The sequence below is a fragment of the Xiphias gladius genome, chromosome 6, assembly GCF_016859285.1.
Source record: "Xiphias gladius isolate SHS-SW01 ecotype Sanya breed wild chromosome 6, ASM1685928v1, whole genome shotgun sequence".
Taxonomy (NCBI): domain Eukaryota; kingdom Metazoa; phylum Chordata; class Actinopteri; order Istiophoriformes; family Xiphiidae; genus Xiphias; species Xiphias gladius.
This window is the reverse complement of record NC_053405.1, coordinates 4,213,259-4,240,043: the sequence shown is the minus strand read 5'-3', so window position 1 is coordinate 4,240,043 and position 26,785 is coordinate 4,213,259. Positions and strand designations below refer to the sequence as shown.

General features: G+C 41.6%; 1 protein-coding gene across 2 annotated transcripts; it reads left to right on the top strand.

Moving 5' to 3' along the window:
- The first annotated feature begins 336 nt into the window (after positions 1–336).
- LOC120790392 (regulator of G-protein signaling 8-like) lies at positions 337–21,371 on the top strand. 2 transcript variants are annotated; one of them, XM_040127843.1, is made up of 5 exons: positions 337–450; positions 12,851–12,964; positions 14,126–14,187; positions 19,726–19,892; positions 20,549–21,371. In XM_040127843.1, exons 2-5 carry the CDS (start codon positions 12,864–12,866, stop codon positions 20,741–20,743), a joined length of 525 nt encoding a protein of 174 aa, XP_039983777.1. In that variant the 5' UTR covers positions 337–450; positions 12,851–12,863; the 3' UTR covers positions 20,744–21,371. The 2 variants fall into 2 exon arrangements, with proteins under 2 accessions (XP_039983777.1, XP_039983776.1); XM_040127842.1 differs by lacking the exon at positions 337–450 and adding an exon at positions 8,384–8,547.
- Positions 21,372–26,785: the final 5,414 nt, after the last annotated feature.

Sequence of the window (26,785 nt, the reverse complement as noted above, 5' to 3'; positions counted from 1 at the left end):
TAGCCTTCCACAGCTTCACTCCAGACCTCTACGTCCACCCCCGCTCTGCACATTTGCATTTCCTTCTCTTCAACCACAGTATCACTGATCAGCACTTCTCCACTTCACAGATGTGCTCGGGTTGTCCGTGGAGATTTCCCTGGGCAAACAAAGCTCTGTTCCCCCTCCGTCTCTTTCTGATTCCACCCCCTCTGCCTCTCCCCCTATCCATCCCGGCTGCCCCCCCCCCCCCACGATTTCACACCAATGAGCATGCCTCGTGTAGCTCCCACTCACTAGCATCAGAAACACTAGATATCTTCACTCCCGAGCTGTACAGATTCATACAAATACACACCAGCAGTGGATAGACTGAGGCGGCATTCAGCCAAACACACGCTGGGGACAGGCAGTCATAAAAAAGAAGGGGACAACTAGAGTCCAGCAGCTCTCGCACACATCGGACTCAAGGTAAAGGATGCATATTCATTTACTGGATGACAGAGTATTATGTAATACAGAGCACCGGGCATTATGTGGGTCTTTGTCATTCTTTATGGTTGATTGGGCTGATTATTATCTGCTGCTTTGAATGGAGGCTTACCGTTAAATTGGGGAAAGCACTGTTGCCTGAAAATAAGATTTTGACAAAAATTATGAAACTATTGCGGGAGAGAAATACAAGCTTCACGCGAGAGGGAACTAATTCTATGGGTGTTTGTGTACACTTTGTGCGGCTGCATGTTGAGAGCGATTGCTTATTCATGTATGCTCTCAGTGCCATTTCCTGCGAGCACCACTGAAAATCCATTCACACCCTCTCACCTTCCCTTCCCGGATGCTGATAGCTGTCAGAGGTCTCAGCCCGGTAAATGTCACTCAGCCGAGCGATCAAAGATGGAGTGGGGCTTTGAAGCCCACACAGGTGCGGATGTTTCAGTTTTGACCCCCTCCTACTCCTACTTGCCCTATCATTGTCTGTCACTGACCGTGATACTTAAAGGGTCAGTTCGCTGACAAAGAAAAAACTTTCTTACTGTTTTTTCTCACTTACCTTTGGTAGCGTGTCGCCATGCCGATAGTTTTGGCTGTATTTGCCCAGTAAAACCCGTTCCCACAACTCATGTCTGCTGACAACAGAGACCAGGGTCCACATCCTGCATCCCACATGTTGTTGAGGTTGGAAAAACATGCGGTTTTGGTTAAATATTTATTACCAAAAACAACATGCGTATGTTCAAGTGTCAAAGCCACTTAATGGCTGTAGTAATTATGACGGGAGCCGAGGAGGAAGTTAGGTGATGTCGCATATAGAGCCACAAAGAGGAGGTCGGGGTTGGATGGATGGGGCGACCGAACACTGGACGTGAAGAGGGCAGACCACGGTTTGGTCCCGTTTCAGACCAACAGTCAGTGTTGTTTCTTTTAACCATGACCTTTCCACAGCCTCGTCCATGTATTTAATATTGTAACTACGACAACGAAGGCCCTCTAACCTTAAGGAAGCACTTACTTTAACCCAACCCGTGATCTTTACAGAAACCTAACCAAACCTATACCATAGCGTGATAATATCATAAAAGGGTTAGTTATTTATGTCTCAACAGTAACAACTGTTGTTTAATAACACTTTATATCAGGCACACCTCCTGCCACCATAGGGGCACTAATTCAGGAAACCCTCCTATGGGCCATATCGGAAGACGGGGACAATCAACCTACATGGTCGTTTAGGTTGGCGGACTTGTTGTTTGATGTCCCTAAACATCACAATAAAGAGTTAATCATGCCCAAGTTATTATAATTGTTACCTTATTTCGTTCCTAAAAGAAAAATCCAGGGGCATCCTACACCCAGTGGTCTAAGGTGTTTACCATGTAATCGCAATGTCCGTGGTTCAATTCCAGATAGAGACCCTTGTGGCATGTCCTCCCCTATGCTTTTTTCCCCGCGTTTCACACCTCTATCTCTACTGTTAACTGTCGGGCAAAAATGCCCAATAGTGGTTGAAAATAATCCGGGTGGGATTACATTTCCACAAAATGTATTTGCTTGTTTATAGAAGCTGGATGTGAACATAATTCTGAGGAGACCAGGTTGGCTGAGGTTTTGAGATGTCGCCTGTACGCAGATACAGTGGAGGTAGTGCTAATTTGATGCCACCAGTTATCATTGGATGTATTTTCTGTCAGAGCAACCACAACACTTTGAAGACAAGGTACTGCTAGGGTTTTTTTTTAACGTGCTGCATTTTCTCAGTGCCGTGAGCACCACAATCAAATCTCCACTGGCTCTCCAATACTCTCCGTTGCATTCAGGTAGCGGCGGAAATCTCAGATGTTGATATTTAATCACCTAAATTCATGAAAACCAAAACTATCAGCATGGTTAGCCCAACCGTCCTAGTCAGTGTGTGCTTGCTACATGCATATAGCACACCTGCAAATCCCACTAAAGGGAAATGCTTTTAGTAGACAGAGCGCCCAGGAGAGGAGGCGCTTTCTGCAATGCAAAATAAATCCCTGGAACAAAGTGATTATATAAATGACTAAAGGCAGGATGAGCGATGAGAGACACGAGCTCCATCTGTAGCACCGAGCAGTCAGACCTGATGGGAACAAAGCGCTTCGGCATCCTGGCTAACAAGCCCAGATTTAAACAAAAACCAAAAAAACCAAACACTACAGTACTTTACACTTGCATCACAGGGTTTGTTACGCAAGGTGGTAACCAGAATGTTTCCAAACACGACAGTTACAGTATATCCCATCGAGTCTGGATACAGCCTGCATCAGATGACAAGTTCTAGTTTCTACCACCAAACAAAATGTTCTCCAGCGGCCAATGCAAGTCAGTGGTGTGCCCTCGTTATCCTCAACACCCCTGGCATGCGTGTGCTTTCAACAGTCCAGTCTAGCCAGTGACAGGCGGATTTACTCGAGTGTAATCTGGCATGGCTGTGGGTCAAATACCTCGCCAAACATCGGGAAGCATGGTTTGCCCTCCCTTCACGCCTAAGCTGAGTGAGGACGGCGAGAGCCTCGAGCACAGATAGCGTCTGAGGTGAAAGCCAAGATGCGTCCAAGTGTTTGTGCGCAGAATGTAAAGATTTCCAGCGGCATGTCATGTTGTGACAGCAGCTATGAAAAGCTGATTTGGTTTCTAAACTTACTGTGCTGAACGAAAGCTGGTCATGTTGCCATTGATTGGTTGATCATAGTTAATGAACTCACCTGAAAGTTAACGCTGCACCAATCAATGTTTTTATTGACTGTGGGTCAAATGAACGTTTAATGTGAAAGATGTCGCTCATAGTGACAAAAACAGAGAGAATTATCGCCTGACTCCAGTCAACCTCAGTTCTATGGAGAATTTGATTGTTTGTCAGCTCACTGTTTCGGTTTGACAGTACGTTTACTGTACCACTGTTACCAGGCCAGCAAAGCTATCTGTTTAACTTAGCTGCATGGCCCCAAAGAAGCTAGCGCTAGAGACATGATAGTTTCCTGTGCCACACTCACCAAAATTTACAGATAAAAACCAACCTCATCAGGGAATTGATTTGTATTTACAGATTTATAAAAATTTAAGGGGGCGTAAAATATTTTTTAAGTGACCCTCCTGTTAAGAAAATGCAATCCCCCCGCCCCCCTTCATTAGCAGAATCTCGTTTAGTCTTCATTAGCATTATCAAGGACCATTAATTAATAATGTGTCCCAAATTCCCCAAAGCTTTTCCCCACTGTGACTGTACCATAGACTATGTACCTCAAACCAGTCTTGCTCGCTTTTCCCAAACCATCTGTGTTCATTTGCAAAGAGGCTTTCCACATTTGAAACAGAGTCCGGAAGACCACATTTCTCCATTTTTAAATATGATCTATCATTGTGTATAGTAAAACAATCATTTAGCCTATACAGTAAAAGTCAATTTTAGAGTTTAATTTAAATTTAATTCCATTCTTTGGAGTCATTATAGCCAGTATCGATATTTTTAGGGTGTAGTTTTCATTGCATCGATGTAAAGTTTCAAAATATGCTCTTGAGAAAAAATAACGTGACGCACGCTCTAGCCCCCAGCAAGTGTAAATAAGCAAAAAGAAAATGAATGTATGGGTGGAAAAATGGATGACAGTTATCTGACTGAGGATAAAAACAGCATCTATCCTATATTTTTACAGATACATTCCTCTTCTCTTTTTGTCTGTCATTACATATTCAGTCCTTATCATTATTTGCATGCAGTCATTTCTCTAATAGACTGATTTAATGTCACGTAAATCCAAGTTATCCTTATTTAACAAGCACCTTTTATTGTCTATACACAGTGTGAGTATTTTTCAGTATACATGTTTATACCGTATGTCTGTGAGTTGCAAATACCAGAGTTAGAATATGTAGGCAGGAGAGTGACATATATCTAAATGAAGGCGAGCGTAGCTCGGTGGAAAGAGGATAAAATTATTAACATTCAGGCTGCCAAACAAGCTGCAATGACAAATAGTGCATTGTGTCCCTTTAAGGCCTGCAGAGTGCATTTCTATTTTTTGGAAGATGAGATTATAAACGGCTGGAGTTTGTGAACTGGACACAGATTAAGTTGATGCAAAATAAATAGAGGAGAGCCTGTGTGGACGGGGGAGGGACATTAATCTAACCGCACATGAGTGTACGTCTCTGAGTAGAAAGTAGTATCAGGGTGTTGTGTGCAGAAAAGCACCCTGGGAGGCTTTACCCCAGGTTGAGCCATGAGACATATCAGCTGAACTGAGGACCGAGCTCAGGTGTCATCACAGGAGGCCCCCCGGCGGAGTTATGATGATTCATAGTAAGGAACACGGTTCACTAGACAAAAGTTTTATATCTATTTCTCAGACAGAGTTGTTTTCTAATATCCTGCCCCCACGGCGGACATTATGTAAGTGGAAGTGGACATACTATTAGAAAAACCTTGAGGATTTGCACAAGAGCTTATTAATATCGGTTTTATTTCTAAAAATAAACAAAAAAAACAAAATTAAATAAAACTGGCTTTTTTGAATATCACAAACTTAGTAAATACTAAATGGAAAAAAATTACTATGGCACAAACATTTTGAACCGGTACAGATGTGAAAAAAAAACTTCTGTGTCCTTCTTTAATCATTATTCTACAAACAAATATGAACAAAGACAGAAATAAGCATGTGCATTCTTTTCATTAAACCTATAAATGTATGTAGACACCCTCTTACTCATCTCTTTGCATGTCAATACCTTGGCCCGCTCCACCACAAGCTCCATCTGAAAGGGACAGCAGAGAACCGCAGTTTTACCGACTGTTGGCAAACACATATTTCCCTACACTGTGTATTTCCTGAAGCCTTTTCTGAGCTGCCCTTGACACAACAGGACTCCGTTTACTATAAACAGCAGCGAGCGGTGTCCTCTGGCACCGGGAAAGAACACCAGTGAACATTAACTCGTTCTGAATGTAATGTTAATTTATAATGTGTCAGAAAAGACTAATCTTTTTTAATTTTTTTTCCTCATTTCATTATCCATTTTGCCTTTTAAATAGCAAGATAACAACAACAACATGGGCACAAGGAGAGAAGTAAGAGAGAGGCAATGGTGTTTGTAGCTGCTGGCGTTTCTGGCTGAGGGCAGCAGTTAGCGGCCCCTCGTGTCAGACTCTGCTGTGGGCCGCCCCGTCCTCAAACCTACCTGAGCCGGGACAGAAATAAACCCAGAATCGGCCGTGATCCCTCCTTCTGTCGCTGCTTATGGTGGCAACACTTCAGACGGTCTGACACATTCTTCCGTGGGCAGCCGGGCTTCCGCTCGCGGGGCAGGCTACACACACACACACACACACACACACAGACACACATGAAAACAGACAAGTGCAAGACCACAGTCGTGATCTTGTGTGACTCAAGCCCCAGTTCTGACAAGCCGGCTGTAGAAAGCAGAGAGACATGGACTTGCCAAAACTGAATTGCTGTTCAGTCGCCATGGATAATTTTACATCTGAGTCACGGTGCATCTTAATTAGCCTGAAAACAGCTAAAAATGCCTCTTAGAGTGAATAGACAGTGACAGCAAGAGGATGAATGTGACTACTTTTTGAAACATTTGCCACTGATTGCACCAAAATGAAGCGATACTTCCAACAGTGGGATTTGAGCGTGCCTGTCTGGCGCTTGTCCACCATTTACCTAAGCTGTTATAATCTGTGGCATTTAACGTCTGCCACTACTGTATCGCTAACTCTCTTATGAATGCAGCATAATAGTAACTCAACCTACAACTTGCAATAGATTCTTATGACTTTCTGCCACTCACAAATTATTTAAAAGGCTTCTGCTTAGTCCTGAGGAACTTGGTGATTCCTTTAGAAACTTTCGGTTGAGCGTTTTTGACCCCGTGTTCTCTTACAAAAGAGAAAGTCAGCAAGGGCACCCAGTGTCATAGAGGCAAAGCAACCAACAGAGCTCCGTGCTTCCGCAGAGATAAGCCGGGCAAATGACCCCCTGTTAGTGTGTGCGTGTGCGTGTGTGTGTGCGTGTGTGTGCGTGTGTGTGTGTGTGTGTGTGCGTGTGTGTGTGTGTGTGTGTGTGTGTGTGTGTGTGTGTGTGTGTGTGTGTGTGTGTGTGAGGACAAAGTGAAAGGGGGGCAGAGAGGCTGTTACAGTGAGTGAATTAAGTTCACGAATTAAAAGTAATTAATGGATGTGTGAGGCACAGTTACTCCCCGAATATGCGAAGCTGGAGGAAAAGCAGGGCAGGTCCAGTGATATTGGAAAACACTGGAGTGAACGTATTAGAACATTCGCGACCATTTGAAAGAAAAGTTCAACATTTTGGTAAAGATGTTGTTTTATTTCTTTCTTTCCAAGAGTAAGATGAGAAGATTAACACCACTCTCAAGTCTGTACAGTAAATATGAAGCCGGAGCTAGGAGATGGCCTGCTCTGTGTAGGCCAGCTAGCCTAGCATAAAGACTGGAAACAGGGGGAAACAGCTAGCGTGGTTACTGTCCTGTCTGGCCAAGGAATAGTCCAGCACAATTTTTATCAAGTTTCGTTTTTACACTACATTTTGTACAGATTTTTTACTTTTAGACAAAGCCAGGCTAGCTGTGTACAGTCTTAATGCTAAGCTAAGCTAACTGTCTCCTGACGCCGACTTCATATTTAACAGGTTGTTCTTTTATCAAACTCTCCGCAGGAAAGTGAATAAGCATGCATGTATTTCCCAAGGTGTCAAATTATTCATTTAAGCATTACTGCTATTAGATTTTTTTAAGTAAGTGGACATATGGTTAATGTAAATAGTAGCAGTAGTAGTTCTAGTTGTATTTTTTATACTTTTGTACTGTATAACAAATGTAAAATTCAAATTATCTCTAGAACTAAGTTTGGTAACTGACAGTGATTTTGCCCGGTATACTAGTTCGGTTATAAGATATTATCGGCACTACATCAACACAATGCAGTGCTTTATAAAACAGTATGACATATGTCGGGAGACTGTCCTAGATTCGGGACAAAAACGTGATCCGCTATGATGGTGCACAACCCAGTATTTACAAAAATCTGACTCGACAAGTTGCTATTTTTACTTGCACTCAGCAAGAACCAGAGCGGGGAAGTGACCCGAATTCAAGAAGTTCTTTTTTTAACTCGAGGGATGACCTGACACACACACGTGGTGTCTGTCTTTTCACCCAAGGTGCACATAGAGCCTTAGTATTCGAGCAAACGTGATCACGCCGTGTATAGTTTAGTACAGCATGCAGCCATTGATCACTACTGGTCACCTGCAGTATCGGCACCGGGCCAACGTGGTTTTCTGCAGGGCATATTCGTTCGAATTTGCTCTCTGCACATCAATTTAATCTATTCATCATTGTACAAAAACCTGTTTTATAATCACTTTGCCGTATGTCAGCTAATGCTACACAGAGCTATAGAACTGCGGGGTGTCTCCTGTATGCATCCAGAAATGAGGGCATGGAGGGAAATCTGAAAACCTGCATTGCACCAAGTTAGGTAACATCAAAGAAGATGTCCTTACACACACACAGAGAGAGAGAGACACAACTTCCATGATCTAGATTTTTACTTGTTAATCCACCTACCCTCCTGGGCATCTCAGATACTGGGGGTCTAGCGGATGTTTCCTGTACTTTTAGATTCATGAGGCGTACTTGTGTGTATCTGAGACATTAGAGTGCCGTTGCCGTTTTTAGCCTCTTTCCTCCAGGAGCCGGCCCTGCTGCATGGCTGAATAGAACATGCGCTGCTTCCTCCTGACTACATGGATTTGTCAGGGATTTTTATAAATAGCTCAGCAGCAGCACGTGTTTGCACCATACTGCAGACAAAGAATGCGGCTCACAACGGCCAGGGAGACACAGATTTGTCAAAACAGAGGAGGAGAGACGGGGAGAGGAGACAAAACAGGCGGAGGGGGAGGTCTCCTATCATATTATTGAGAGTCTGGCACACTCCAAACAGACTTATCAATATGGCCACGTCTTTCCTCATCAGCTTCACCTGATGACCTTTGCCTGCTGAAAAAGGTACAGACTGACACACACACACACACACATACTGTATTCGACCACAATAAATTACTGAAGGCCGGCTTCTATTTCTATTTCCAGTACCATTATTTGTGGGATAAAATAGCTGCCCAATCTCCCACTATTTAATAGAGGAAATTTCATGTGTTCATGCCACAAAACAGTGAGGCCCAGATGTGTTTAAGTTAAATTCAAAGCTTCAGTGCAGTCTGGCAGGGATATGTTGATGCGTATGCAATCTGTGTGCAATAACCTCTAATCTTTACTTAATATTACTTTATGCAATTATGCAGTCCACGTACGTGGTTACATAGAGTAATGGCAGTGTTTATAAGAAGAGGAGTTAGGAGAACTGAGTGGTGGAATTTGACTGAGGTTAAGCCATTAACAAGTTTATATTATATATTATTTATATAGCACTTTTCAACAACAAGGCAATTCAAAGTTCTTTTTACATAAGGCATTAAAAACAAGATACAGTTGTATGCAAAAGTTTGGGCACCCCTTAGCAAGCCGCCTGAGCAGTGGGGCTTTTAAATAATAGCAACGTGTCCTGTATTAGTATTAGTGGCACTGGCGTTACCGCAGTCATTGCGTGACAAAGTCGTCTTAACACATCTGTTTTTTAAACTTCCACAGTCTGACAAAACGTGACCCTCACTAGTGAACATTAAATAAATTCACAGTCTTTAAATAGTCTCCTACACTTAAAATATCTATGCCCATTCATTAACCACTGAAGTGCACCTTGATGTTATCACTCACATAGATGACACGCAAACTGCTGCTCTTCCAGTCCAGTGCGTCTGTTTTATACATAACATCTGATACATAATATGGGTGTCTCTGGGGCAGGCTGAGTCATATCTACAGTGCATCCGAAGCAAGCCGCAAATACTTCAGTGTTTTGCTCTTTGAGATTTATTCTTGATGTGGTAGAAAAGCCTCTGAAAGAACACGTAGGCCATTAACGCTCCTCTAGAAATCAAAACAAATGCTCCTTGCCGCAGAGTGCGGCAGGTTTCAGTGACGTTTTTTTTTTTAAACTCATGTTCTCATCTATAAAAAACTCATTCATTTACCTCTCAGTTACTCGCGCTTGATGGCAAAGCAGACTGCCGTCCAATGTTCAATTGAAGGAAAGACCAGAAACATGATGTATCAGTCCAACCCCAAACACAAACATACATACACACACACACGTAATACCTCAAAACAACCTGTCAGCGGTAGATGGAGGACACAAAGTGAAATTTTAGAGAGCCTACGCATTCGCGTGCTGGATGGAGCACATTAATTCAAGCAAATGGCTTTCCGTTGGCTAATGAACACTACATTTCATGCAATGTTCCCAATTCAAGGCCCAAGCATCAAAACAATCCACTGCTCCAACTCTGCTGTTGCACTGATACCATCCAAGAGAAGGGAACACTAGACGGCGTTGGCAGGCAGAGCCTTGTTTACTTGCGACTGCTAACTCTTGAGGGTAACTGAACTCAGACCAGTGGAAGCTGAGGCAAGGGCAGCTTGACAAGCAGATTTGCTTGTACCTAGCCATAGCTAGTCACCCGTCAAAGATGCCAGGATTATCCACAATGCGCAAACGTCCAAAAAAATGCTAGACCAGCCCCGGCCTTTGTCAGCGGGACATGGCCAAGCCCACGATAATGATCGATGCAACAGCTGGTAGTCAACCTAGCTTCCAGACACAATAGCCTACTGCGGCCACAAGAGGGCAGTAAATTACAAGATGAGCGCAAAACAGGCAACATCAGATTGTTTATGTGACAGAACACTGCTCTGAGATGTCAGGAGAGATATATCGCTTCCACTTCGGTATCATTCCAACTGACGTCTATTTTTAGCTTAAACTGGTTAAGTACTGCTTGAATACTTAGTAAACTTAGAAGTAGTGGCTTTTTAATGTAAAGATGGATGGACAAATAGACAGATGCAAGTTGTTTTAGTCATTCAGTCATTTAGCCAGTCAAGCCCCACATTACATACATTACATTACTTTTATTTAACAGATCCATCCCAAAAGCCAAGGAAGCATTATGTAAATGAAGCACTAACACAGATCGAAGCTGACATCTGATTTTAGGGTTTAGGTATTTTTCTTACTGGAAGACAGTCAGATGAGAAGATTGTTACCACTCTTACATCTCTATGGTAAATATGAAGATATAAGACAGCAGTGTATTGGCATAGCTTAGCAAAAAGACCGGAGACTAATGAAAAGGTTATGGTTTTTACATTTTGATTTTTGTTCGGAATAAAGAAACGAGATATAGGGGGGTTTTTTTCGTTAGCAGATATGCCGGAAGGCAGATTTTGTTATATTTGGACAGGGCTAATCTTTGTGCTAAGCTAAGATAATTGGCTATGTAGCTATTTAATGGAAAGATATGACAATGGTATTGATCTTCTCATTTAGCACCCTGCCAGAGAGCAAATACGCTTTGTGGCTGAAATTGTGTTTCTAAAGACACAGCACTCTGGAAATAATACACAAAACACTGACGGGATGAAGACTAAACACATATATTGTAATTTATATTGGAGATAATACCCTACAGGGGTCAGAAAAGTATTCCAACAAAGACAAAATGACACATGATTGGTCCTCTCTTGCTTACATAAGGTAATCGTCCAGTGGCAAATCACCAAGCCTTAGCCTTAGTTGAGGTTGACGTCATCAGCACCCTATATGGCGACCTCTCCCTAAGAAAAGACTTTAGGCATCTGGTCAGGACAAGATCGCATCTCTGGGTGCAACTTTCCAGGAATGGGTTGAGAAAGTATACACAGCCAGCATTTGCTCTTTTCAACACAACACAGTTACAGAGAGGTACCACGGAGGCACTTACAGATTCAACGAACGGGTGAACAAACGATAAACTTTGTTGGAAAACTGTGGTTTTTGTGTCAATTTGAATGGGTTCCAGTACGTTTTACTGTGAAATACTTGTTTTCACAGAAATGCATATCTGTGAAACAGAAATGTGGAGCATTTCTCCTTTCATGGAGCATCTTTACTATGCGACCATGCCCCATCTGGAGTGACTCATGTGTCCCGGCGGCAGAAAACTGACAAATAGTACATGACAGCAGCAGTGTACAAATAGGACGGGGCAGACTGTGATGAAAGACGGGGATATGGTTCAATTTCAGAGGGTTCAAACCTCCACTTGAGAGAGGCAGGGTTTTTTTTTCTTTTAACAAATTCACAAGTAAGCACCGTCTAAAAGTCCACATGTAGACATAAAACTGTCTATTTTCCATCACCAACAAATAAACCAACTAGTATATACATATATATATTCATTTATTAAGTCCATGAGCAGGTTATCCAGTACATCTGTAGAAAAAAATTCAGTTTTTTTCATTATCAGCAAGAGCACAGAGCTATTTTATGCGTTAATACAAGCTGGATAACGTCAGTGAGATTGTAAGAGACAGCGCTGCCTGCCTTTTTCAGCCTCCTTAGACCTCAGCTGCAGTCGTGTAAAATTGTGTGGGAGGTTTTCTCAAACTTTTGCAAACTACATTCAAACGAGAAACCTTATCAGGATGTGAAGTTGGGTATCAGGGATGTTTGAAAGCTCCCTTCTGAATGAGGCAGAACTGTACTGAATCAGCTTCTTCCATATGGAGTTGCACCTGTTGCCTACATCCAGTCTAGGCCTGTCCAGTCAGTTGGCCTTTTCCCTCTGCAGATTTTTTCTTTACGATCAGTTTATTCAGTAGGTCGTCCAACAACATTTAAGAACTTATACATAGTCTAAACATCTAAAGGGGGCAGCCCGACTACATGAAGCCAAAACACATGATTAGCCACCTTAGCAACAGCTCAAACGTGACGGCAGTGTTCTTGATGGTGCTAAGCTTACGGTTAAAATGCATTTTTAAGTTGTCCATGATTTGGCCACAGTTGCAGTCACTGAAAAAAATACTTTTACCATTATTATCACTTTAACCTTTAGTCCAAGGGAAATTGACCGACCTTGCTATAGTTGTTTTTTTTTTTCCAGGTATGCCTTGGGTTCACATTCATGCAGCTCCACACATTCAAAACCACAGTTTCTGGCTGATGGCCCCCGCTCTGTTGAAGCAGTTTCCTCATCTATATTTTTGGAGCTGGTTCTTTGTTTTTAAACCTTTTAAACCTGTAAAAGACTGTGATTTGTTTCTGTGTTTAAAGTCACAGTGAAACATGCATGCATCCTTTACTTTGTCATACGCAGAGAATTGTAGTCAGCGGAAAAATATTAAGAATTCTGTTCTGTTTTTTCCCCAGCGGGATCTGCACCATGAAGACCAGACTAGGCTGCCTGTCCAACAAATCTGACTCCTACAGTGACTTTTCTGAGTTCCTTCCTCCTGCCCATGAAACCACAGCCAGGTGTCTGAAGTGAGTCTGCCAAAACGTCTACCTCTGTGGGATCGCAAATGTACAACAAACTTAAACTCCAGCTTCCATTCTGTGAAATAACACTATAGAAGCTAAAGACACTCTTTTATGAAATTAATTTCAAAGTGTTCCAACTTTTGAAGGGAATGCTGTCTTGTTTAAGATATCTTTAGTACTTTAGGGAAATTTTCAGTGTAACCTATTGCACTCCTGTCAGCCAGCATGCCAGCGACACACGCTGGCAATTTAACTGTCGGTTATACCAAACATTTGCATGGTACTTATTTAACCACATTTTTGTTTTCTTCAACAAAGCACGAGCTGTTTTTTACTCTTGCTGGAAACAGCCTTGACAGCCATTGCAAATGTACGGCAGCAGAGAAACATTTTTCTCAGTGTCACTAAATCGGTTTAAGCTTTAGCTGCTTAATGTCCTGCCGTAATCACTGGTATATATTAAAAGACAACCAATTGTGCCAATGAGACCCATCATTGAACTTATTTTCGTCTTCATTTGCACTAATTTTCCAAGTCATGCTATGCGCTACAGAACATGTAGGTGGTAAATTAAAGCCTCATGGTGTTTATAATGCTTCCAAGAAAATGTATTCTCCCTCCACTTCAGTGCAACCATTTCTATGCAGAGTGACCCAGCTAGGAGCTCTCACACATAATCATATCATAAACTTTACTTGAGAAACCTGTGGCAAAGGCTTGACATTTTTAAGACGCGTGATTATTTGGCTTTTATGATCACAGCGGTGTGTTTCATTGATAGTTCAATGTTCCATGTACCGTCTACCAAAGCGCATGGGGTTCGATGATGTTAATGTGTCCCTTTTAATCTCCAAGATGGCGTCTCAGCCCTCCATGTTTTCCCCTCTTCATAAAGAACAATAAAACGTGAAGGAAGGACAGCTACTGTTTTCCTTCTATCTCCTGTCCTTCCTCCTGTCATCAGCACATATATGTAACCAAATATAAATGATTACTTTACAGCCTTGAGCAAAAGAACCGCTGTGAGCAGAAGATAAATCATACATTAAACTCCGCCGCCCTTCAATAATGCATACAGTACCATCTTGTGTTAAAAATGCATGACAGCACGGTGGAGGGTTAGCATCTTACTCAGGCAATTTCCTTTGGCTTTCTCTCCATCAGACTATCAACGGATGAGGTTGTTCGATGGTCTGAATCGTTTGATCACCTTCTCTCTCACAAATGTAAGTGGACAATTTCTGTTTTTCAAGGGGAACAGTCCCTTCTCCAGTAGTCACATACAGCCCTTATCAGGTTAATTAAAGCTGTAGCTGTAAAATAGTCCCTTTCCTTTTTCTTTAATAGTTTTCTATTTTTCACTCAGCGAAAGCAAAGTCCATTTTCCCCCTCCGAGCCCATCTTATGTAAGGGTCTCATTTCTGTGTTGTGAGGACTCCTTACCGCATAACGAGTCACATACTTGTCCGTGACCTTCCCCTTGGACGGAGTCACTTACATACTGTACATCCTTCCCTCGCAAACGGGCCACGTATTTCTTCTCTAACTGCTGACTGCTGTGGATATGTGACGTGGCATCGGTGACATCAAACTCGCTGAACTGACAGATTAAAGAAAGCACAGGTGGATTCAGAGCACATCCGCTGCGTGAGATTTCTAAATTGAAGCCACCATAATCACTTTGCACACACTCTTCATCCTCTTTGAATAGCGTCAGCATCTGCCCTGCTATGAAAAACACTCTTTGCCTTTCCAGATGCTTGCGTTTCACTGAGCTCCGGGAGGTCAGGTGTTAAAAAAAACCCTGATATGGGAACCGGCAGCCCTGTGTTCCAATGCTGTGCTTTTGTCTCAGTAACTTCATTACTAAACTGTTTAGAGCTTTAATTACTGGACTGATGGTAGTTGTGATTGGGGCTGATTTGTGTTTGGACAAAGTTGATATAAATCTGGCCCAGCCGCTGTGGGGAGATAAAATTACAGTGACTATGGTTCTAAAAGGTACCCTGTAAAGTTTTTGACCACTGGGACGATGTTACGCTGAGCGGGTCACTTTGTTTGTATCTTTCACTCTTTTAATATGCGCACATGTACGTGCATCAAGCACACGGTTGACACCATACCCCATCTTGCTGAATGCGAAGGATTTTTGTATTATTCTCTCAATTAATTGGCATTGTTATTTTGTCAAGCAAATGTCGGACAACAGCGAAACGTGGTAATATAATTTCCTAGAACCCAAAGTTACGTCCTTAAATGTGTTGCTCTGTCTACAGTCCAAAACCCAAATACTGTCAATTAAATTCAGGATATTAGAGAACAGCAGCGAATGTTCACGTTAAAAAAAGCTGGAAACAGTGGAGCCTTGGCGTCCTTGTTTGACAAATACCTTAATTATCAAACAGTTGCTCTTTTGCAATAAAATAACACCAAAACTGAATAGAAAGAGCAAATGAAGATAAAATAGAGTGATGTGCAGCAAGTGATAGCACAGTTTATAATCCACTTAAGTCGGGGATCACTTCTTTCTTTTAAAGTTAACCCACTTCCAACGCCCAGTGCTTGTTGCCTAATTGTCTCGATCCACAACCATTCTATTTTTCACCCTTTTTTTTTTTTCTACTTTTTTTTTGTGCAAAATTTAAAGCAACGTGCTCTAGATGGATGCCTCTGTGATTTCTGTTTTGGTACCTTTCCAGTGCAAGAACTCTTCATGTGGGATATGGGGAGGTAGAGACACAACTGTAATCACAGGCTGCAGAAGTTCAGTGTGTTGTTCTGACCTGCCAAGACTGAAGACTCTGTGAGGGTTTTGAAAATCTTCAGATTTGTATCCAACTTCAGCAGACGAGATAAAAAAAGAAAAAAACAAGCTCCCCCCTGTTTTGTCATTACTAGTGGTTACGTTTCAAAGCTTTGGACTGAGCTTGCAAAAACCAGGATGCACCAGCTTTCGCCATCCAAGTGATTAACTCCATCATATCACACACGGTGCCGGCCTTTACGGACAGAGACCTGTAAACATCCTGCACATATATGAACATTATCTCTTTTTGTTCAGGTTAAGGTTATGACATAACACATTGGTTTGACAAATTAGAGGGAAATCTAATGTCACCCACGGAACACATTAAGTTTGTTATGGAGTCAAGAATAGAGCCTTCCCCGGGCGGAGAGCGCGTGGTACACCTGCGTATCCTGTTTCAATTGACCAGGCATTAGAGAGGTGAACTACAACATGTGCATGAACACACACACACACACACCAACACACCAACACACCTATTCACGCCTATACACACACTAACACACACTAACACACACAAACACATTACATAAGTAATGGGAAAGCAATAGAACACAGTACTGAATGTTCCCTTGATAAGATATTGCATTTAACATTGGTCTTGATTTGATTCAAACGGAGGGATAGTGTATCACACTTGGACCCCACTGCTTGCTAGTGTCACTCTTCAGTGCGTAAAGCTGATTCTGTGTTTGCTGGGGGCCTGACCTGCGCACACTGTCGGCTGCGGCATGTCTGGTTAGCCCAAAAACATTGATGAGGAGGTGGAGGAGCAGCAGTGCTGTGCTTTGCAAGTATTCAGTTTGTGTTTTACATCAAAATGTCAGCGTTGGACTTAACGAATGCGGCCTCTCGTTTTAAGCTCAACGACATTTTTACAGTACTGTCATGGCTTGTCCCGGCCAGCCACAAGCTAGCGCCTGGGTCTCCAGCGATTGTTTCAGCCCCAGCTGCCCTGCATTGTCCCTGTTACTCCCAGCTGCTCTTGATCACTCTGATGTATTTAAGCTTGCATCTGTGGACAGTCTCCTGTCCGTTCATTAAGTTCCCTTGCAGAATTGACTTTGAGTTTCTCAGCTAGAGTTCCTGCAAAATTCCCCTTAATCTACCTGCACTGGATTCTCCATCCTCAGCTCACTTCACCTTCACCAAATACTCCAGCTGGTTTTGAAAGTGTCTTATAAACCAAAGAGAATATCCCATGGATTTTCTTTTTTGTTTTTTTTTGTTGGTCTCTGCTTGTTTCTAGTTTGTGGCATGGACATGTGGGTGTTTCATGCTCTTCCACTGACTAACAGTCAGAGGCAGTATGCACCAACCAAGTCGGCAATGCAACAACAGAGGCTGTGAAAAACAAATGTGAATAATGCACGATTTACATTATTTACAAAACAGGCTTTGCAAATGCTTTTTTTTGAAGGTAATGCACACGACAAATTTGTCAAACGAGGGATACACACAATGCGTTTTGGTGAGAAACACTGAAAGAAACTTTTGTTTACAAGAGAACAGGACACGTTCATTTTTTTTTTTTAAATGAATCTCTATAAGTCCAGCTCTACAGAGATGCTACCCAAACACCTGAAATAAGGAATAGAGCAGCAAATGATGGAAATTAGGTATCTTCACAAGTGATTAGCATTTTATTGTGTACCACTTTTCATGATAAGCTGTATTTTTTTTTTCTTCCAGGATCAACTGCAGAGGCTTAAGGAGTTAATCATTTTTTGGAGCGATTGCCTAGTGACAAGTACAAACACCACAGAGACAAACAAAGACAGACCGTTCAATTAGTTCTTTGTGCTAAAGAACTCTGTGCACACATTGTTCATTTTGGGTGCAAATCCTTTTGAACCTCTGACCACTTTCTCACAGACTACCAACCCTGTCTCCTAGAAATTCCATGTCCTAATTATGTTACGGTGGTAAATATAATCACTGGCTGGATTATGTTGAGAGGCAACAAGTTGTTTTTTGGTTTGGTTTTTTTGTTTTTGTTTTTGTTTTTTCTTAAATGAATGACAGTAGTGGTGCATGCCAAATATTACCGGGGAGGCCAGTCAGCTTGGTATGGAGATCATATGATGGCGATCATATGGAGATGAAATATAATCACATGGAGATATCAGAGAAACTTGCTTTCACAAACCAGAATGAATGAGTACCCATGACGAATGAATAACATACCCGTAAATGCAGTAGCTGATGCTAGGTGTTCCAATAGCATTGTATCACACTTGGCAAAATCGCACTAGCTCCCTCGTTGCCAGAGCTGGTAGCCGACTCGTGGCCCCCAGAATGCCTGCCTCTGCCACACAGAACAGTCAGTCACAATAACAGTCAGTCTCATCGCAACTGTACGATTCCTGTCCACCCGTTGGTTATGCCTTGGCACCCGCATCATCGAGTTTATCCTAACTCATCCAGAGAGTTTGCGATCAGATGTAATACGACTTGGGGACTCCCAATGGCTCTCTGTGGCCCTTGAGAGGGTTTGACAGATCAACGAATCCTGTTGTGCTCCATGGGTCGTTCAAGGAGCTGCTTTGACCGGTCAATCAAGGCAAGGCAAGGCCGGCAGAAAAGCCGGTTTAGCCTCGTGTGTTCCCATTAGCCACTCAGTTCTAGCATAGTTCCCATTCACAAAAAGGGCGAGCTTTTCCCCCCAGCTCTCCCCTGAGTCAGGTCCAGCTTCAGGACAGGCCTTTTTTTTTTTTGTTCTTGCAGTTCAAGATCAAACAATTGTTGGATATTTGAGTTGCAGCTCAAAAGCAAGATTAATCAAGTCATTTTTTTCACTGGTCTAGACAGAGCAGAGGACATCAGCTTCACATTGATATGCACCATGCACGCGTTGGCAGAGGCTTTATTCACTCGCTGACTTGCGACTCGCGACATGCCAAATATGTAAATTAACAACATTTCCTCATATCTTATTACATTTCCTTCAAAATGTATGGATGTTGCAAATAAGTTGTGTGTGTGTGTGTGTGTGTGTGTGTGTGTGTGTGTGTGTGTGTGTGTGTGTGTGTGTGTGTGTGTGTGTGTGTGTGTGTAGTCAATATGTACACATTATTTTAGAAGACAGGGTTGGAACTGTAGCACTGAACTTTACCTTAAAAGAGAAATGGACCTGTAATCTGTGATTTTCCGTCTGTCCTATCCAAATAATGAGGCAAATGCTTTTGAAATTCGCTCAGAGCTTTCCACAAAGTGTGTTGCCAAAGAGAAAATACTTTTATATGCTCTCTAGAAGGTTCAAGTATCCAAGAGGACACATTGTAAAAGCTTAAGATTTCCCGTTGCCTGTAACTTCGGCTTTCCACTTGTTATTTGGGGGCGTCTTCGAACCGGCAGCGTAGTGTGTATGTTTTTGTATGTATGGCCTTGTGCATGTTGTTCAACCTGCATGTTGTTGTGTGTACACCCATGAGAATGTGTGTGTGTTTCCGTATGAGTAATGTTGTTGCATATGCACAGATGGACCATCCCCTCTGCTCTGCCCAGCTTTATTAGGTAAACAGCAGAAACGAGAAGGGTGGAAATAACATGTCAACGTGACACGGGCCCAAAGAAAAACATTCCCTTCCTCTGTGTTATCATCGGCGGGGAGTACATTATTGATCACTTATCTTGAATGAAGACAGAGAAAAGATCTCTTTGTGGGAGTATTTTTGTTATGGTTTGTTTGTGTTGTAATCGTAAGAGCCCTTTCCCGCTTCTGGGAACAAGAGAGTGTGCGCACTGGAAAAATATCAACATAGAATGAAAGATATAATCACACATCACATGATTAAGCTTCTCTATGCTGAAAAAATAGCCCATCCTCGGAAGAGGGAGTTCTCATCTGCTGCCTAGAAATAGGTGCTACGCTGGAATATCAATCACGTTTTTGAACCGGTTTTTGTTTGTTTGTTTGTTACTTCCTCCCTTACCGTAATTAATTTCTCCTTTCCAGATGGCCTGGCTGCCTTCCGGACATTTCTCAGGACAGAGTTCAGTGACGAGAATATCGAATTTTGGATGGCCTGCGAGGAGTACAAAAAAATCAAGAGCTCCACCAAGCTTGTGTCAAAAGCAAGCAAGATCTTCAAGGAGTTCATTGATGTTCAGGCACCGAGAGAGGTGTGTGTGTGTGTGTGTGTGTGTGTGTGTGTGGCCTACTTCTACCTTTTTGTTCTTGACAGAAAGCGATCATAATTCCTACATCCACTAGAGTTCCTTGTCAGAAAAACGTAAACACGAAAGTCATTTTATTCATTCGAACAAACAAACCAATACGGTGTTTTTTTTCCTTCAAACAAACTGAAACTTCATAACATCAGACACAAAACAGTCTGTAAAAAACCGTCTGACTAAATTTACACTCACTGCTTTTCATCTTGACTAAATGTGCAACAGTAAACTTTGATCAAACTTCTAATCAGCTGTGCTCAGTTGTCTATAGAGGAGAAGCTGCAGCATCGAGCAGTCAATGAGTGAGCTACGTCAGAGCACAGATACTGAGGAGGCAGGCGCTCAAACGTGAACGCGCCCGCTTGTAGAAAATCACTTTCAGAGATCGGTGTTGACAAAGACAGCGGTGATTGCAGAAAAAATCTACAGGGGTTCTCCTTTTTTACTTCTCCTGGGGTGGTTATTCAAAACGGACCTGATAGTTTAGCTCTGAAGAATAGAAACACAGGTATTAATTACACTCTCACACACTGTTGCTATGTGTCACTATCATGATATGAATTCATGTGAGTGGCCCTTGTTGTTTGCGCTCCTCCTCCTGGCAGGTAAACATTGACTACCGCACCAGGGAAAAGACCAAGCAGAGCCTGGAGGACCCGTCCCCAACCAGCCTCAATGAAGTCCAAGCTAAAGTCTACAGCCTCATGGAGAAGGACTCCTACCCACGATTCCTCAGGTCCAAGATGTACCAGGATATAGTCAGCAGGGCGCACGCACAGGGCCAGCGGAGGTCTGTTTGACTGAACCCGATGAAGACCGCAGTGGACAAAAAAAACTGGACCTGTACTGTAAATCAATCATTAACCCCTTTGACATCATCTCTGAATACTGTGAATCTGCAAGGTTGGGGTGACATGCTTGACTGTTTCCTTTGCCTACACCAGCTCCATGCATGCAATCCCTCTAGATAAGACATGTCTCGCTGGACTGCACTGTACAGAGAAGGAGATTGGATGAGGATAAGCTAATTGATTTACCTCTGCCTAGTGCTGGGTGATATGTCTGAAAAAATTATCACAATAAAAATGACCATATCATGCGATAACGATAATTATTATAATCTGTACATTTAATTTTTTTTAATTAACTTAATTCTTTTTTTCCATCCGTCATATACCATGGGTTTAAAACTTATACTCGTTAAAGGAAAATGTTTAAAATTAAATAGAACGGTTAATTTTGTTTTTTAGGTCAAACTATTGGTCAAGATCGAAAATTAACTCTCAACATTGAGTCGAGGTGTGTCTCAGTGTTTTCACTGTAATTAGTAAAAACTAATTACATATCCAAAAAGTATAAAATGTACGAACATCTCAATATGAAACAATAACAGTAAGTCCTTACATTCATTAGGCATTCATTTCTATGGTAGCGCTCTAATTATTTTGTCCTTTCCCATACTTATTTGATGGATCCCCTGGCGGCGGCTCATTTAGGTAATGCTAAAATATATTTAGCTGTTAACCGGCACTTGTTAAAACTTTCATCTCTTTTGGCTCAGACTATAAAAATAATTGGAAATAATGTCAATGACTGACACGCGAGAACATTTTTTGCCAACGATTTTACCATCTATAGTTGAACCTGCAACCACGTGACATTTTTTCTCCTCAGCTTTCATATTGGCTATCATCCCACACTTACGCTTTGTAATCTTACGCCTTTCACTTCTCCACGGTGTGTATTTTTACACTGGATGAGGGCAGACCCCTTTCATCCTTTCCACCATAGTTGGCTGGTGAAAGGTAGTTTTAGGTCCAACTGGATTTACTTGTTGGGGTCTCCTCCGGCCCAACGCTTGTAGAAAGCAGTTTACTTGACCAAAAAAAGTATTGACTTGATTATACTTCATCAGGGAAGAAGTATATTGAGATAATTATGGTCATCACTTTATTGCCCAGCACTACCTGTACTTATCTTCAGTTCTTTGTGAAATAGACACTGTCGTATGCAGGTGACTTGGCCCTGTTGTGGTAGTTTGTGTTTACAACGAACAAGGAAGTGAGAGAACACTTAATATCTGAAACTGTGCCAAACTTAATTGCACTTACATATTGATTATTGCTACATAATCCTGTGTATTGTAAACTCTTTCAGGTATTCTATGTGATATTAAATGTGGAGAATAAGGCAGGGTTGGGTTAATTTTAGCTTTCAGTTCACTCAGTTCAGGGAATGGAAATGTGCAATCATTTTTAATCTTTATTTTCTTTCTTTTTTTCGCTTTTACTGATCAACATTGGTTTTCAAAAAAAGTTTGGCAAAAATGACTAATTTGCTTAAAGTTTGGATCTGCTGACTGAACAGTAATTGAAATACCTTACATTACATATCCATACGTGCATAAACACCTTACATTACCTTATAATAATTTGCTAAAATGCACAGTTTATCAAAGTCAGTGATTCGTTGAACGAAATATTAAACATTGGCCTCCCAGTCCTGCTTTGTGGTGAATTGAAAGCAACAGCCCAACCACCTTAGAGTCTCTTCTGAGTTGAAAAATGTGTTGTGCAGAATTCCCTTAATTTATTTTCAGCATGATGCAGTACCTGGAATAGCTGTTCCGATATGATTTTACTTGTACAGTATGTTAAGAAAATGACTGCAAAAAAACTTAAGTCCAGAATTTGTCAGTGACATGACAAATGTGCTCCCTCAACATTTGCCGTCCTTTAAATAAACTGATGGAAAGCATTTCCTGGGGAGGCAAATGTTTTCTTTAGTGCATGTGTACTGTATAGGCCAAACTGTTTGAAATACAACAAAACTGGCTGAGCATATCACCCTATATGGTATGTTACTGTGTTCCACATGAATGTAACCCCCTACCCCCACCCGCCACCACCCCCCCTCTATATTTTGCAATTAAAATGAATCCACATCTATATTTTGTGCACTGAGTGACTTCATTCTCATAATACCAAAAATGTATTAGAGCTATGAAAAATGCATTCATCCACTGATCAGACAGATGGATTGACCTTGTTTCCACTTTCGTTTCATAACAGCAATGAAACCAGACACAAAAATCTCTAATAAATGAGAACCCAGTCCTCAATCTGTAGTGATTCATCGCTCTATTTTAAAATATGATTTTGGGGAAGAGATTTTGGGGATTGTAATGTCTGTTTTCCATTCACCATTCTTTTGGAAAAACTAGCAGGCAAGAGAGACACGGAAAACTGAAATGATTGTGGCTAGAAGTAAGTTAATTACTTCTAAAACTTTACATCTGGTCACATCCAAGGTCAGATGATGGAGCTGGTTTACCAGCGCTGGGTCACACAAAGTAAATTTATCAGTGTAGCTGTGCGGTGGAGTCCGATTTTACAACTTTGCCTACTTTTAGAATGACAAAAAACTAAAAACCGATAGATAATCGAACATTCATGGCGCACTCTCTACTTAGCATCAGCACTGCTCACGAGAAAAACCAGCACTCTGGGGCAGTGGTGCGATGGAGTCGCTCACCGTGACCATTGCATCCATTGACTTTGCTGTTGGCGTCAATGTGTTAGTCACTCAGGGAATGAAGTGCAGGGTGAATGTGGGACAGCACCCTGCTCAGTAGACAAAACACAAGGCTATCTGGGCCAGTAGACGACAAACACGGCCAAAACACATCTCGCTGTGTAAGTGATTACAAATTGAGCATCAAGTCACCATGTACTGATGGTACAGCTTATCTGTGGTTATGAAAGTGGGAATTACAGTAATGTAATTGTACATCGGGGAGGGGGTAAACCGTGTGTAGGTGCTTATTAACGCAATGCAGCTTTTGACCTTAACCATAGGAGCTTGAAAATGTTTCCAAAATTCAACAGCAACTAATGTGAATACTGTGGTAATCGTATCAGTATTGATCGGTCTCTATCAGTTTATCCCTTTTGTTTATCTCCCTCTTCTATTGTTCTACAGTATCTCTCCCTAACTCTTTTTCCATCTTTCTGTATCTCTCTTCTCTCTTAATAGTAAACAGAATACCCATGGTGCAGCGCTGCCATGACTATGGATCATGGGGAGGATGAGAAGGACAGCTGATTACTCCTCCTGCTCGGCTCTGAGACAAACAACAGAAGCAAAGCAGGAAAAACAACAAAACAAACTAGATTGTCCGTGTTGCAACGACCCAAATCGAAAGACAGGTTTATTTGATTAGATACTGCACCGGTCTCACATGTCTGTGATGATGTAAGGTGTTAAATGTGAAGCTCAATTCACCATTAATTAATTCTAGCTTTCAAAATCTAGCAGCCGAAGACTAAGATATTTTTCTTGGGAATTGGTGAAGACCAAACCAGAGCTAAAAAAAAGTGGCAATTGGACTTGCAGTACATTTGTCAGACGGCCAAAAACCAAGCCTATAGTGAATGCCAATGGTTCTCCAAGTCTGCTCGTTATGTAATTGTTTGCTAACACTTTAGCCAAATAAGGTCATAAAATGTTCTTCTATCCTCAAGTCAACCAAATCAGTTATGTAGCATTAACATTTCTGTAGTCACCATGGCCGGGTTAACTTCTTGAGAGGCCTTGGGGAAAACATTTGGTTTTGGGCCTCTATTGAACACCACTATACATGGCACAAACCATTACTCAACAGCTGAAATTGATTAGTGGAGTGATCAAAGCATTCATTAGCAACAAGTTTGATATTTGATAGTCCTTTTCCAAGGAAAAATGCCAGAAAGTCACATGTTCCAGCTTCTCAAATGTGATTATTTGCTAGTTTCTTAGTTTACTATGGCAGTAAAGCCAGCATTTTGGGGTTTTTTGACTTTTGGTCAGACAAAGCACAAAATCTGAATATGTTAACTTGGGCTTTTGAGTGCCCTGGTACCTGAATGGTCACAGCGAATGTCACGCACCTTCAACATCCAGGGTTCGGTGCTGAGTGGGCAATTATGTTGCATGTCATACCGTGCTTCTTTCCCTGTATTTCCCCTCTGGCTCTTCACTGTCTACTGTAAAGAAAGAAAAAAAAATAGAGGCAAAAACACCAAAAATAATCTTTAACTTTAACTTCATAGATTAACGATTGGCCTTATTTCTTTACATTTTAAACACTAAACAATCAATGCATTGATAATGCAAAGCCTTACAGCTCTGTATCTTAATTACTTGACATATTGGAAACACGATGGAAGCAATTTGATAGAACCACAACATCCAGCCTTGGCCCTCAGATGTGCATCCAAAGTTGCTATAAAAACTGTTACGCTGTAGAAAACGTGTCTGGAAGTTGCAAGATAAAATCAGAAAATCGTGGCCCATTAAGACGTTTAATGCAAATGAAGCACAGAGGCACTACAGCGCTACTGTAGTTTGCTCCTCCCGATTAGCATTTTGCCAGCAAAATATGATACTACATGACTAGAGGATCCAACATTGCATAGTTAACATTCCTCGATGTAGGCCTATTTTCATTCAACAGCCATTGTTTAGGTAGAGGTGGTAAGCACGCAAAATACAAAATTTCCAAATAAAAGGATTCACACTCAGAGTATGGCTTCATTGTTCAATTCCAAATACAATGCAAGGGGGGAAAAGCACATTTCATTTCAATTCAGTATTATAATACAGTATTAATTCATGCTGTTTCAACATGCTTTATTGTCATTGGAGCTTAATATTGCCAAAAGGTAAAGAGCAGCATTTAGATATAAACATCATTTTTAATATAATATATCTCTCTCTCTATATATATATATATCTCTTTATACCGTACCCTCAGGTCCTTATTCCCATTGGACAGGACGTCCAGTTGTGTTACCTCTTATTTCTAGTCACAAACAGTCTCATGGAATAACAGTGCCTGCCACTCCCTGCCGCTGACATTACCGATTGTTTGTTATGATCTCCAAGGCAGCGGGTACATTCAAACTGTGTGTATGCGATGTTGACAAGAGTCAAATATCAGTCCTGTTGTTGTGTGGGCCTGGTGTTTTGCAACCCCACCACTGGGGTACGGCAGAAAAAAACAAAGCCATCCAGCGTCAAGTTAATCATTATCGCTGATTTCTCCGGAGCATGCTCTACTGGTAAAGGACCACCCACAAGTTGCCGTCATTTAAACGCTGGAGGTGCTGCTGCTGGAGAGAGCATCACGGTTATATTTTATTCCTGGCTGTGGAATCTGCTCCCCCTCTCATTAGTCAGCTCTCTCCAATACACACCTCAAAGACACACACACACACACGTGCTTTTGAAAGGCTTATTATTCCACTGAGTTCTGTCACAACCGGTACAATAATGTATCTACAGGGGTTCAAGGATGTCTGAGGATAAAGTGACAGCACAGACGCACGCAGAGCAAATTAAGTCAGAACAAATTATTTCCAATGCAGTGTGACAGGTTTTCCTCCCAAAATCATTCTTTATTCCGGTATATAGCACAGCACTGAAATTAAAAATTAACTTGGTAAATTAAATATGGCACTAAGTACTTCCTCTTATGACATAACGAAAATATTAGAAGGGCATTCAACATTCACAGACGGGATACATGCTGTGGCACATGTCCTTGATGTGGATTGACTTTGAAGACCACTTATTAATCCTTAAGATTATCATATAAAAAGCACCATGTTGGATGCTTGTGGGTTTTTAAAAAATAATAATGATAATAAAACACTCTTAGTTACAAGTGTTGGTGGGGGGCTCCACCAAATCCTGTTAATAAAAATGCACACGAATACACAGGAAATGATTAATACACACACGTCTTTGTGTTTGAAAGAATAGGCAGTGATAGTCGAGAAGCCAGCTCATAGACAGCTAGC